General features: G+C 39.0%; 1 protein-coding gene across 1 annotated transcript; it reads left to right on the top strand.

Moving 5' to 3' along the window:
• Positions 1–7,153: 7,153 nt before the first annotated feature.
• LOC104443632 (bax inhibitor 1) lies at positions 7,154–9,217 on the top strand. The gene is made up of 6 exons (XM_010057124.3): positions 7,154–7,396; positions 7,785–7,928; positions 8,047–8,138; positions 8,282–8,468; positions 8,545–8,700; positions 8,825–9,217. Exons 1-6 carry the CDS (start codon positions 7,289–7,291, stop codon positions 8,879–8,881), a joined length of 744 nt encoding a protein of 247 aa, XP_010055426.1. The 5' UTR covers positions 7,154–7,288; the 3' UTR covers positions 8,882–9,217.
• Positions 9,218–15,210: the final 5,993 nt, after the last annotated feature.

Raw genomic sequence — 15,210 nt, 5'->3', positions numbered from 1 at the left:
CTACTGTTTGGAGGGAAATAGGAAAAGAAAAAAAGAAAAAAAAAGGAAAACTTAAAAAGAAAAATTGCAAAAATCATTCATATCGGTGCCGGTTGTGCCATGTAAAATAGCCAATGCCGACTAGATTGTCACGCCAACCATTTCTAGCCAAAAATTGCAAGAATATCTAAATTGGCAAATAGTCTCAAATTGGCCAAATGAAATGGGATGTTTAGGAAAAAAAAAAGAATTGGTCAAATTAAAAAATTTATAATTAAATTGACTACTGTACAATATGTTTAGGACTTTTTAGACAAGATCATTATAAAAATCACACTCTAAATATGTTCATTATCTAGCATGTGCATTGATTTTACACCATGACTATATAATTAAAGTCGTTCATATCAAGTCAAACTTGTATAGAGTGAATTTGTCATAGTGTCGATTCTCAGCTAGAATAGCCAATCTCTCTCTCTCTCTCTTCTTTTCACGAAGTGTAATACATTAACTACGAAAGGGAAAAGTGCCAAAAACATTCTAAACATTTTTGTTTTTGTGCCAATTTAGTCATAAACATTTTTTTGGTGCCGATTTAGTCCTAAACCTTTTTAAGTTGTGCCAATTCAGTTCTTTCCGGCCAATTTTGGCTAGATTTTTCTGACTGGACGCCAGCCGGTTGACGTGGCATGATCGGTGCTGACATGGACAACTTTTAATAATATTTTAATATTTTTATTTTTAAATATTTTTATATTTTTATTTTTGTCTTTTTTCTCCAACTGGTCACCAAGGTCCGACGACCGCCGGAGGCGACCGCGACAAGGGTGAGGCCAAGGCCGACCTCGTCGGATCCGGCGAGGTCGAGCCTCGCCGGCCCTCGCCCGACCTCGCCAAATCAGGCCATGGGCGAGGGCTGGCAAGGCTCAACCTCGCCAAATCCGGCGAGGGCTTGCGAAGCTCGACCTCACCGAGATCCGGCGAGGGCGAGCCTTGCCCATGGCTGCCTCTCCGAGATTAGGCCATGGGCAAGGGCCGGCGAGGGCAATGGTCGCCTCGCTAGATCAGGCCATGGGCGAGGCTCGCCCTTGCCGACGGTCGCTTCGGCTAGTCGCTGGACCTCGCCGACCGGCCGGAGGAAAAAAAAATTTAAATATTTAAATATTAAAAATTGTCTACGTTAGCGTCGATTATGCCACGTCGCCGCCCGGTGTCCAGTTAGCAAAATCCAATTAAAATTGGCCGGAAATGACTAAATTGGCACAACTTAAAAATGTTTAGGACTAAATTGGCACCAAAAAAATGTTTAGGACTAAATCAGCACAAAAGCAAAAGGTTTAAGACTTTTTTGGCACTTTTCCCATTGCGAAAGGGAGCCCTCTTAGACGAACTTCGCCACTTTATTTGCATGCGTGGTTTCCTTATTTGAACAACACCGGACTTTAATAAAAAGGAGAAAAACAACAACAGAAAATCACTTTGATACACTGAAACTAAAGCAGATGTCGCGCTCTTCTTCCACGGAGAAGACTGTCTGCAGTCGCAACACCCATGGTGACGAGAATCCTCTCCTCCCTGTTACACTCGTAGAGAGGATTCTGGATACCATGTTTGTTGCTATACTGCCCGCACTGAGTCGCTTGCACCTTCGCCGAATTCAGGAAGTTAATCAACACGGTCCTGTAGTTCTTGCTCCCGAAGACCCTGTCCGCGTTCTCTATCAAATCCAGCGTTTGCAGGTACCCGTCGATACAGGTCTTGAGATAACCCACCAGTTCTTGGTCGGTCGCGTCACGCCACGCTTTTTTGGCGAGAATCAGCGTGTTGGACGCATTGGCCAGGCTCTGCTCGATGGCTATTTGGGCCAGGGCAGTCATGTCGGCCTCCGGGGTGAAGATATGCTCGGAGAAGCACTTGTTGCAGAACCCGTAGTCCTCCATCTGGCGGCAGATGGTGTCGATCTGCTCCTGCGTCCGGGGTCCATACGCCAAGGTGCAAGCGATCGACGAGACGACGACGGACAGGAGAAAAATGGGGTGCTTGTGAGGAGCTCGACCCATCTTTTGTTGGCTACGTAGGTTGGAGGATACGTGCATGAGCGGCGGAGAACAGGGGTATTTATGGTGGGACCGTGTAGTTGATGACCAGTAAGGCGTAGTACAGAATTTAGCTCAGGATTTGGCAAGGTTAATGCCATTATAAGTACTTAATTAAACACAAATCAAATGTGGAAAAAAAAATTATCTGTCGAGTTCTTAATTAAACACGAATCATGTATGGAAAAATTGTATGTTCTTGTCCATCTTCTAGTCATGCAAAGTTTGAAATTAGTGGATTTTCTTCACGTCTCTTTGGTTAAAAAGCTATTGCGGAATATTTACTGTCGCTCTTGTACATTTATGGTAAAATGCAACATTACTTGGGTTTTCTTCCCTATACAAGTCGATATGACAGTACTAGGTGGCTGCAAACTGACTGCCTTCACAGCTGCGATCGATGTATTTTTCTCTTTTTGTAACTTTCCCAATATAATTACTAAGGAAAAGAGTTAAAAAATCTCACTAGCAAATAACCTATCATTTTGACTAAAAAGGAAACGTATTAACCCATAATTAAATAGCTATTTAGTGAGGAGTTCAACTAATTTTATATTGTTCTTTAATAACTTAAATTTTTAATGTTTTTTACAGCATCAATATCAAAAATTTATGAAGGAGGAAAATGTTTTTGGGAGGAGTTCTCACGACGTCCAAAAAAGCATAAACAGTTCCTTATGATATGCTTTTATAGTCTTTAATTTGCAAAAATTGAAAGAAATAGCTTCTCCGCTCGCCACTCGATACTTGTCTCGCTTGCTTTGGGTCTCTTGTGTCACTCGCCGCTTGATACTCGCTTGACTTGTTACTCTTTGCTCGACACTCAATGCTCACTCTCCCCGCTCGACACTCGATGCTCACTTTGTTTGACACTCACTCCACTCGACCCTTACCGCTTTCCTTTATTGGCTAACCTCGCTCGTCATCGAATTCATTGAGTCGATCCAATCCTTGGTTGCCCTTTCAAGGAGTACAAAAAATGAAATAAAAAATTATTGGTTAGTCTCGGATTGACCCTGAAACCAGACCAAACTCATTGAGTTAGTTCGGTCCTCAATTGCTTTTTCAATGAGTACAAAAGTTGAAATAAAAAATTATCGGTTGGTCTCGGGTTGACTATGGAATCAAATCGAACCCATTGGGTCGGTCCGGTCCTTGGTCCCAAGCTCAATAGGGTCGGTCATCAATCTCAAAAATTAAGAACCAGCATTGTGCGAGTTGGTCCTAGGATTAGGGGGTGGACTGGCCCAACCCGGACCATACTCATCCCTAGTCATAATGGGCTTTAAAATAAAAAGGCCAAAACAAATGGGTTTCCATAAATTTGTTATGAACCTATTTACAACTCACTTAACTCATTTCCAATGAAAACCCCAACTAGGGAACCCAAATATGAATTTCCATAATTGTCGTCGCTCACGAATGAAGTAGAGACCACGAATCAATTGATTGAATGCTGCAGTTCGCATCAAAATAAAAAGGCCAAAACAAATGAGTTTCGATTGATTTGTTATGAATCTATTTACAACTCATTTAACTCATTTCTAATGAAAAAACCTAACTAGGGAAGCCGAATATGAATTTCCATGATTGTTGTTGCTCACGAATGAAGTAGAGACCACGAATCAATTGATTGAATGCCGTAGTTTGCATCGCTAAAGGAGCATGGTGACACATCACCTCGTGATGTAGAACCTTATTCTCTGCTTGCTTACCTCCTTTGCGATAACGATGAAGCCACCCTCCTCAGCATCTTTCCATTGTGATCGAAATAGATTTTTCATCGGGGCACATGATTGCTAGTCATGTGAAGATTTTGCTTTTTCCAACCACCTTACAGCCATGTGAACCCGCTTCAAGATTTATAAGTGGTCAGGTCTGGATTTCACCACCACCTTTTCACTTTCCTCCATCACTCGTCCCCAAGCTCCCTGACTAACTCAACGAATTGATCTATGAAGTGGCTTCTTCTTCAAAGATAACAATTTAAGAAGAAACATTAGAAAAAATAGATCTCAGATTGGGTTTGGTACATGTCAGGTCGATTATGTTGCTAAATCTATATTGCATAAAAAAATTAGTTGAAATAGGTCACATGGGCTAATTTGGGTTTAACCCGATCCGATCCACTTATTCGATGGGGTTTTCAGTAATTTAGTTGCTTCAAACATATAAAGCAAAAAAGAATGATGTGGCCCAATATTCCTCTTTTCCTTTGGAAAAAGAATAATTCGGGGGAAAAAAAAAAACAAAGTAGCCGGCAAAAAAGGATGTGGTTCAACGGATTCTTTTCCTTTTTTGCACGGAAGTAATAAGAGATAACATATACAAAGCGAATATATAAAAAATATTATATTGGGTTATAACTTGCTTTAACAATCGATCTATGAGTTAAAAAAAAAAAAGTTGTCAAATATTTTTATTTATGGCCCAAGAATCTAACACATCTGGTTCTAGGATACCGCCATGATATTATGCTATGAAGGAACTTTTGCCCCCTCGAGATTGTGCATTTTTACAAGGGAAAATTTCAAATAAAGACCCGAGATGAATCTATTTTCTCAAATAAGAACCCAAAGTGAACTTTATGTCATATAAGGACCCGAAGTGGACCCATTGTTTCAAATAAAAACCCAAAGTGATTTTTGTGTCAAATAAGGACTCGAAGTGATCAAGTTAATATCTATTGAGAACCTTAGTTCACCAATTGACATTTTTTGGCGATTAAAATAGAGGCAATTTTGTTAGAAATTTGTGATTGGAAAAAAAAAAGAAAAAATTCTAAATTAATTAAGTTTAGGTTATTAATTTAGATGTTACGTTTTCTTCTTTCTTCAACTTTGTTGCTCCTCAACCAAATCACTGCCCAATGATCGTCACAACTCGATTCTTGTCGCTCCTTGCCTTGCTTGACTGGCGGAGAATTTGGGTCTCTGCAAACAAAGAAAGAAGCATCTAGTTTTCTTCTTGTTTTTGAATTCGTGCCTCAACTGGCAGAGAATTTGGGTTGTTGACTTTGCGGAGGATGGGTACAAGGAACAAGGAGAACTTCAGTCTTTGACTTTGCAGAGGATGGGTACAAGGAACAGGAGTCCGTAGAAAACCTAGGGTTTTTTTGTTTTTGTTTTAGGATTTGTTAATTTTCCTTATATTGTTTTTGGACAAAATTGCCCAAATTCTGGTGGTCGGAAATGTCACATGCTTGATAGCCAACGAATATTTGGCTAACCAAAAGCGCAAGTTCTTATTTGGAATTGATTTAACCATTTCGGGTCTTTATTTGGGACAATTGGTCCACTTTAGGTCTTAATTTGATACAAAGTTCATTTCGGGTCATTATTTGAGAAAATTGGTCAATCTCGGGTCCTTATTTGGAATTTTCCATTTTTACAATGTGCATTTTTACAACCCTTTTCAACAAGTTCCACAGCATCACTCGTTAAGGATATTAGATTAGAAATAATTTAATTTCCAGATATGATATTTAAAAAATCTGATTGCAGATATATTCCACCCGAACTTCACAGATTACGAGTAAAATTTATCCCTTGGTAGCTACATTATATATCGTGTTATGGTAGGTTTCCGAGTTGACGAATGCTATTCCAATCCAACTAATAATTTATCGACTTAGTCTTAGGTAACTTTCTCATCGAATTTTCGGATTCCTACCCAGAAGCCAACGGGTATAAAACTGAAAAGGTTTCGATCATGAAGTTCAATCAAAATGAGAATCAAGTCAAACGTGCCAAACCTAGAAAATGAGTTGATAAATGATCACCTCTCCTGATAAGCAGCTTCGCAGCAAAGTTTTCGAAAATTAAGAGGGTTTTTGGCCGTTCCATCCGACGAAACAGAGAGGAAATGAGGTGGCGACTTTTTACTGGAGACCTTGACGTGGCAATTTCCACGTAACCGGGCCCCACAGCTTCTTGATATTTCCTCGTATTATATGAGATTACTTAGCGAGAAAGCGATTGGATGCGGTGGGATGGTGACGCGATGTTTCGTTTCATGTGATGTTCTTTCCTGTCGCCATCAAAGAAAGTCGTCGGCGATTTTTGCGAGCTACTCTCTCATTACCACGAAATTTCTAGGTACCTCCCCCGACTTCCTTGTTCCCTTTATGCCCCTGAATTTCGGAGATTTTACGTTGGGTCATGCTTGACCCGGGTTGTGCAAATCGGGTTCCACCAATTCGAACTAAAAGAATAATAATAAATAAATAAATCCACCAAAGAAAGATTGAATATATAAGAAAGCTTGAAATTGCCATCCCAAAATAATCAGTGTACTTAAATTGGAACATATTTACTTCAAGTGAGAAATTATCCTATACTAGAACTTATCACTATTTTCGTTGTATCATAATTTTGTTTGATTAGTGTACATAATAAAGAGTACATCCTGGATATCGATCGTTCTTCTCTTCCTCAAATATCCCTATTTCACTTGTTTATTTATAGATCTAGACATAAATTTATAATTTTATGTTATCTATTGTGTATTTCAACTTTTGACTTTTCAAACTTCTTCTATATCACAACAACCTTCTAGAAAAAGTTCAAATCATAAAACGATTTGAATATATATACTTTTTCTACTTTTCATTATCTATTTCAATTAATTTCTTTGATTGGAAATACTTATTAGTGAGATGATTTTACTTGAAACTTTGAAATGCCACTTTCTTGTACGTTCGTAACGCGGTGAGCACCTTGGCTAGTGTTTATATAAGATAAATTGAGTGTGTTTGAATGGACTTTCACTTTTTATGTAATTTAAATTTTGCAATAGATTAATTTTGATTTAAAAAAATTCGAATTATTAATTACATTTGAATTTTCAGAATAAGCCCTTCTTTTATCAACTGAAACTCAATGACCAACCGAAACCATACAAAACGCCAAATTAATACCTCCATCCGGCTCCCCCACCATTTTACTTTACGCGGCCAATCGGATCCGGGTCAAACCTCGGACGCTCCGAAGGGCACGGCGTATTTGACCCGAAGGTTCCCGAACGCTCTAGCGGGCTCCACAAAAGCAAATGAAATCCCCAGTATAAAATAACAAAACCGTGAGCCCCAAAAAGTCCAACGATTCTCTCCGATTTCGAAGAACGAGTTTGGTCGACGATTTCGCGATCCGCCCGCCTGCAAAAAAGTTCATCTTCCTCCCAATCGATCGTTTCTCGCCGAGCATCGAATCGACATGGACGCGTTCGCTTCCCTGTTCCAGTCGAGCGGCAAGGGGTGGAGCCACGATTCCCTCAAGAACTTCCGCCAGATATCTCCCGCCGTCCAATCTCACCTCAAGAATGTGAGAAATTTCCTGCCTTAAAATCTCCGTCCAAGTTCCCGTTCTGGGACGAGTTTTTCCAGTCTTAATCGCTTGTCTGCGGTGGGTTTTGCTCCGAGGGACGCGGCGTCCGTCGTCGTCGGCCTCCGGAGAAATCTAGGGTTTCGGTCGGTGTTTTGAGTCCCCCCTGTGCTTCGGCTTGCTATTGATCAGATTGTCAGAGATAATTAGTTGTTTTAGATGATCAATTGTTGGTTTCTGATCATTTTACTTCGAGGGATTCTGCTGTACCCTTTTGACCTGTCGAATTCTCGAGCGAAAACCCATCTATGACGGCATGCTTCCTTCGGTTGGTTTTATCTGGTGACGTGACGATGACGTTTGCTTCATATGCGTTGCTAAATCTCAGGTTTATCTGTCCTTATGCTGTGCCTTGATGGCTTCGGCCGGTGGTGCTTACCTGCATCTGATGCTGAACATCGGCGGGCTCCTCACGACAATTGCTTGCATCGGAAGCATCGTGTGGCTGCTTTCGATTCCTCCACATGAAGAGGTACGCTCTAAAGTGATATGTAATGTCTAATTACTTCTTTGGACCACTTGTCACGACGGGAATGGTGATTTGTGAAAATTTGAGAATTGAATTGTCTTCTGTGTCGTCTGGTATGCAGCAAAAGAGGTTTGGTCTGCTCATGGCGGCGGCTCTCTTTGAAGGAGCGTGTATTGGTCCTCTCATCGACGCGGCCATTAAGGTCGACCCGAGGTATATATCTCATCTCTTTTCTTCCTTGTAATTGCTGACTCTTCTTCGTGCTGATGTGTCGAATTTTATGTGCTTCTGTGCGCCGCCGCCTGTATAAAGTACTTTTGTATGTGCCCTGACTGGAATTCCGTGTCTTGGTGCAGCATTGTGATAAGCGCATTTGTGGGATCTGCGCTGGCCTTCGCTTGTTTCTCGGGCGCAGCCATGTTGGCTAGGCGGAGGGAGTACCTATATCTTGGTGGCTTGCTTTCTTCTGGGCTCTCCATGCTCATGTGGCTGCACTTCGCCTCGGCTGTCTTTGGTGGATCCGCAGCCATCTTTAAGTTTGAGGTGAGCAAGGGCGTGGTCCTGTTCTCCATTTTCTGAACCGTGCATGAACGACTAATTGATCTGTTTGATTTTGCAGATATACTTTGGGCTTTTAGTGTTCATCGGCTATGTGGTCGTGGACACTCAAGAGATAATCGAGCTAGCACACCATGGTGATATGGACTATGTGAAGCATTCGTTGAACCTCTTCACTGATTTCGTGGCTATTTTTGTCCGAATCCTCATCATCATGGTAAGTGTACTGAAAATGAATGCTTGCTTAGGATTACTCGATCGATCGCATAATGTGCCGTTCCTCCGAGTCCTTTCCAGTTTTAACTCTCGACTCTTGGCTCATGGAAATTTGGTTTGTGCAGCTAAAAAACTCTGCCGAGAAGGAGAAGAACGAGAAGAAGAAGAAAAGAAGAGATTGAAGTGGGTCGTGGGTCAATCATGGCGAGGAGTCATCTCGTACTTGAGTACTTTCTTCTATGCAAAGTTTGATGGAACGCTGTCCTCCATAATTTCCGTGTCGGTGTGGTGTTTTCCCGCTTTTGTGTATAGAATTACTATCTGACCTTTTTCTTTAGCGTAGTTTCCCTCTTAAGTGCTTTCTTAATCTGTTTTGGCATGTCGTCGCACATTATCTACGGCTTATTGATATAAGTCTTAAGGTGAATGAATAAACGTGCGCGTATAACTTCTAATGAAGGAGGTGGGCGACCTCCCTGCACTGAGACTCTGCCTACCCAAGTGCACTTTTCTTGGCCTATCCTTTGCATATGAAATTAGTTCTACTGGCTCTTACCCTTTATTGCAGGAGTACTTCTAATCTTCTACTCGCCGCAGGTTTGTGTTTTCGGGTTTTATCTAAGTAAATTTCATAATTCTGGTTGTGTCCAGGCAACTTTCAATTGATAATTGTCGTATTTTTTACGAGCCATCTATCTATAGTAATCCTATATCGTCGATTATTCATTTGGCCAGAAAAGCGTGCGACTGGTTCTATTCGATTGTATACGTTAGAATGGGCTGAGCGTATCTCTTATGTCTATTTCATTATGGGGATAATCGGCGCAAGCAGGCAGACGACAAGACAAGAATTCTTGAACACAAGATTAAAGCAGAACTGCCAAAAAAAACAGGGACCTCTATCTCGAGAAATGTCGATGGGGAGGTTTAAGTGAAATTCAAATGTATATGTTTAATTGTGCATGCAGCGCGACGTCGGCACTTATGTAATACCCAGACGTTGGCACTTACGAAATACCGGACATGCGACATGACATGTTGATCTGACATATTATATGTTAAATATATATTTTTATATACAGTAAAAAATATATAAATGATAGTAAAAATAGTATAGAATTAATTTATATTAAAAATATTATTTTAATATTTGTTAATATTATCATTAATTTAATTTGATAGAGATTGAACGAGAATTTGAAAAATTGCAAACACAAAAGAGTAAATTTGAAGCAATATATATATATTTTTTATCCTTGTCGGCCATTAGTGAGATTTTTATAGTGTTAAACAGAATTTAGAGTTCTTGATAAAAACTAGCTTGAAGCTTCTTGACAAAATAAGGATTGAGAAAAATGAAAACTCAAGACAAGAACTCTCAAAGTACGACTAAAAGAAAAGGAGATCATTATATTTATCATGAAAAATGTGAGACAACTCACAAGCCAATGATATAAACCAAAAGAGATCTCAAAGTACGACTAAAAGAAAAGGAGATCATTATATTTATCATGAAAAATGTGAGACAACTCATAAGCCAATGATATAGACCAAAAGAGATAACTCGCAGGCAACGCTTGCAAAAGGTAAAAAGAGGCAAAAAAAAATAATCATAATTTTAAGTTTGCTTTCATGAATCTATGAATCATATAAATACTGGGTTTCTTTTGCTTCATCCTTATCAATCTTTTTGACCATGAGTCAACTATCCACAATTGGATTACCAAATCATTGAATCCAAACCTGTAAAAAGATGAAATTTCTTAACTGAATCTCATTCTGAAAGTAACCAAACTACTCAAATTCCAAGTTCCAATTGAATTTGACTCCTTATAGCAAACGTCGACCCTATTTGACATTTTTCCCGGATGCAACCACACAACGACATGGGATCTCCCAAAAATGATCGTCAGACAACATAGTTAGATAAGTTTGCACACGACAAGCGACCCTTTGAGGAAACACCAGACCCCAATTGGTCGAATTAAGCTGCGAAAAGGGTACGGAAACACACTTGGTGTAGGTGAGGTCGGGGTTAGTTGGTGTGGGGGCGGAGGCGATTGGTGGCGGGCTACGGGAGTGATGCTGATGAGAGGCGCGATGCTGGCAATAACAGGGGCATTTGATCATCACTCATGGGAAAGTTAGAACTCAAAAATGAGAAATTTGAGAGTGAGAATTTTTTTCATTCCCTTTTATTTTTGTTATTTTCATTATTTTTTTTTATGTATTTACATTTTGACCTTCTAAGTATTGAATTTTTTTTAAAATTAATCTTATGCATATTGGAATTGTGTGTCGGAATTTCAAACTTGCGTATCGGGAAGAGTTGACATGTGTTGGATTTTCCGACATTCATTGACTGTGTGTCCGAATGTATCAAAGCGTGTCGAATACGTGTCGAAGTGCTGGACATAAAACAAAAGTTCTCGAAGAGTATCGGTACTTTTTAGATCGGCACGATAGGCAAGTGTGACTCTAGTCTAGCCACTCTCTTATGCATCCATTATGATAGATGTGTGAGGAAGGCATCCTGTTGGCTTCTGTCACTTGCGGAATCTCCTCCAACTAGATAGTAGATTGGCACGTAGATCCTCCTAAATCTATCGTGACCCTCTCTAGTGCTTCTATCGATGATTTCGCCGACGACATGTGAAGTGGTTCATCTCCGAAAGATTTCGTCGCTGCTGTGTTGATCCATTCAATTTCAATGTCTAGGAGTGGGGTAGTTAGGACTGATAGGTTCCTGGTCCGGTCTAGTTCCAAGGCGGAATTGGGAATTGGACTGGGAGGACCGGCTCCCAGATGCTAGGATTGGGAACCGGACTGACCAATCTTGGAACCGGGAATTGGACCAACTAACCGGTGCGGTCTGATCCAGTGGACTCGGCAATTTGCTGTTTCAGGCCAAAAATAAATTGAAAAATGTTGCAGCTTGCTGCTTATGGTACATAAAATGTTGCACAAGCATTTGGAGAACCATTCGAGTTTGAGAGGGGCGTGAGCTCTTCAGGCGACGGCAGCTCGTGTTCCCATTTGGAGAACCAATTCGAGTCCTCTTCCCTCATTCTTGGGTCGCTTCTCTGAGGTGAACATAAGAATTATCAACTTGCTCACTGTTATTCACCTCCCTTGGCATAACTGCGCTTGGAGAGAATTCTGGAAGCATAAAGTTGCGAGACTTTCTGTAGCATAGCCACAAGCCCAGGCTTGTCTCCATCTTCTTTTGCCTGCACACAGTATAGATAAAAAAAACCCAGTAACATGCACAAAAACTTATAGAAGAGAAATTGGCATTATAGTTTTGCTTGCAAAGGAAACAGACAAAGATGGTATTAAATAAGCAATCTTCATTGTGATGAAAATTTATTAGCATGAAATTGAAATGTCAATCCTAGAACACTCTACCTCACATTTGAGTTGAGTTGCCATCATAAAATGAAGAATTATGGTTTGTTCTTAAGAAATTTAAATATATATAAAATCAATTATTCTAATTTGGTCAGTTTGATTGCCACCTTGGAATTGGGAACCAGATTGGCCGGCCACCGGTTCCAAGAATGGGAATCGGGAACAGGACCGCACTCTCTGGGAATAGTCCAGAATTAGCTGGTTCATTCTACTTCGAGCGATTTCCTGTTCAGGCAGTTCCCGTTGTAAACCCTTAAGAGTAGTTCTCTTGAAAAAGGGAGTTTGTACAGATCACTTCCTTGTGTAGGAGTTAATGCACGGCATTGATAGGATCGTTGGACATGAGATTAGCCTTCTCGTATGTCCTGTTGACGATAGGCTCTTGGCGGTCGATACGATGAAGCAAAGCCATATTACCTGCGCGTGCGTGGTACCAGAACTCATGCGGGTCCAAGAGTCGCTGTTACAAACGTTTGAACTCATGCGAAAAATACGATGGTCGTTTGCGTTCAGACTGTCTTGGTGATTGCACGGGTGGTTTCCAATCTCGGGAGTTTTAACAATCGAAACATGAGTTACTAAAGAAGATGGAATCTCAAACTGGCGAATATGTTCTGTATGGTCGAATCTTAACTAGATTGAATTAACGCACTCCTACCTCAGAATACCCATCTAGAAGCTCGGAGCCGAGGAGTCGGTTGTCTAGAGGGTATGGCAATCGTACTCATCGCAAAAATTTGTTGAAGACTGAAGTGCAGCAAGAACCAGACGCGATCGCCAGGACCATTGGAGCTGCTGCGACTGTCTTGTGCCGTTCTCCGTTGACACACTGCGTAGTCATAGATCCTGTTCCTGTCCCTGTCCCTGTCCCTACTGTCCCTCTCGCAGCACGAGAGAGCCCTTTTTTTTTTTGATTTGGAGAAGGATGATCTCAAGGGAAGTGCCGGCGGTTTTAAGAAGTTAGAGAACGATTAACTTGATGAGTATTTGCAAATATACTTTTCTTGTTAGCTGGGTTCACTCGTGGAGGAGGCCAATGAGTTACATATCAAAAAAGGGCTTGAGCCCATAAAATAAGTTATAGGGTTTCTCACTATCTATATATAAAGAGGTAGCCGCAGAAAAGGAAACAAAAACAAGAGAAAAAGAGAAAGCATAAATTCTGGGGTTTAGGGTAATATCTGATTTACATTAAGTTAGCGTTGGAGGTCGATTCATGATCCAATTGAGCTGAAATTTTGTCAGCATGTTCGTGGCGCAATTTTATCGAATCTGAACGGTTTGATTTTCGTTTGAAGTTCCATACATTAGGTTTTTCGTGAATTGATCAAAACCTGCGTTTTTTGTCAGATTTATCCTTAATCTCTTGTGAAGTTCATGTGTATTGCCAAGAATTATGTTCTTGAGGTGTTTGCTGCTATGTACTTCTAGTATTTGCTAGAGAAGAACAATTTTATTGATAGTGAAGATTTTTAGGTGGACTCCGGTCCTGTAGTTTTTTATCTCCTCACATTGAGGAGGTTTTTCCACGTAAAAAATCGTCTTGTGTTCACGTGCTTGTATTTATTTTACTCTACTATATCGATTCCTATTAGGTTTATACAAGAGGGGAGATTATTTTATTTCATTGCGTTGATTCGATATTGTTCGAATTATTACCGTTCTCCCATCATTTCTCATATCTATCTAAATGTAGGTATGTATTCCGTGAGACTATCTTAACAGGAGTGCTAGTTTCAATTATCATCAACAAATCGGTTGTGGATTATTTAAAAATTATCTGTTTGAGATTCAAGAAACTTGTTAGCATATAAATGGAAACAAAACACCAAGATTTCTTTTGGTCATATAAATTTCTAGTATTAAATAGAATAGGTTCTATCTATTGTTTTACATAAAACCGAATATTTTCATATCCTATCATATCCATTATTTTTCCTTTCTTTTTTATTCCCTTCCATCATTACCTGTTAATAATTTTTTTATTAAATAATGAATTATACTAATATGCCTAAAACATGTAATAAACATAGGTACTAACAATACACATGCACACACACAAAAGATATATAATCAAACAACAATAAATTCAAATATATATAAAGAAAATTGTCCATCATCTTTTTTTTTTTTTGAATTTTCTTTTTTGTATTAGAATCCAAATATTATTTTGTATTAATTATTATTTTAAATTTTTAAAGTTAAAAAGTTTGTTATTCAAGAAAAATAACTTTTATACCATGGAAATAAGAAATCATATCTATATTCCACCTCTCAAAGATATTAAATTAATAAATCATTAAAATGTTTATAACTAAAATTGCACAATTGAAAGATTTAACATTGGATTGGTCACTGTTAAACATGTCAAAATAGGTCATTGAACACATATTTGGTGGACCAAGTCATTATATCAGTTAGCTATATTTAATAAATGGTTTATAAATGATTTTAAAATGGCAAAACCTAAAAATATATGGGTGATAATGGGTTTATGATTTACTCAAATCTAACCCACTTTTGTGACTCTCTATTCACTTTTGATGAGAAAATAATAAATTGTTTGAATTGTTTCAAGTTCGAATAAGTCTTGGTGGGCTCATAAGATGGGCTTCACTTCACCCTTATTAAAAAAAATATGATATAAGTGCACCATAAGTCTTGAAACTCATGATGAAAGTACCATTAAATCTTAAAATTTGTTAACATTTTCCGTTTGTCAAGTTGGATAGAGTTTATGGAGGATTTGATTGCATCAACTTGATTGCACTTTTTGAATATTTTAGGGCTTAATTGCATATTTGTGACAAGTTTTAGGACTTTTAATATACTTATCTCAAAAAATATCAAGATGGCTTATTCTTTCCCCATTAATTTTTATTTTTATTAATCGTGTAAGTTTTGTTTGTAAGTTATTGGAGTATATCTTTTCTTGATTGCATTTGAAATTGTTATTTTTATGTAAGATTCTAATCTTAGTATTTGTCATTACATTTTGTGGTGTGCATAACTTATCTTCTTTAATATCTTACAATCCATTTAATTAAAATTCAATTCCTCCACGTTATTTGTTGTTGCAATTTTATAAATTCACTACCAA

This window comes from Eucalyptus grandis, chromosome 5 (assembly GCF_016545825.1).
Source record: "Eucalyptus grandis isolate ANBG69807.140 chromosome 5, ASM1654582v1, whole genome shotgun sequence".
In the NCBI taxonomy this organism is placed as follows: Eukaryota; Viridiplantae; Streptophyta; class Magnoliopsida; order Myrtales; family Myrtaceae; genus Eucalyptus; species Eucalyptus grandis.
The sequence above is the reverse complement of the archived record's forward strand: the minus strand, read 5'-3'. Positions and strand labels throughout refer to the sequence as shown.

Excerpts from the sequence above, each read along its gene's own strand:
- LOC104443632 (XM_010057124.3), top strand. The coding sequence starts at position 7,289 with ATGGACGCGTTCGCTTCCCTGTTCCAGTCGAGCGGCAAGGGGTGGAGC. Across the intron at positions 8,139-8,281 it reads GCCATTAAGGTCGACCCGAG|CATTGTGATAAGCGCATTTG; the intron begins GTATATATCTCA and ends GTCTTGGTGCAG. Across the intron at positions 8,701-8,824 it reads TCCGAATCCTCATCATCATG|CTAAAAAACTCTGCCGAGAA; the intron begins GTAAGTGTACTG and ends TGGTTTGTGCAG.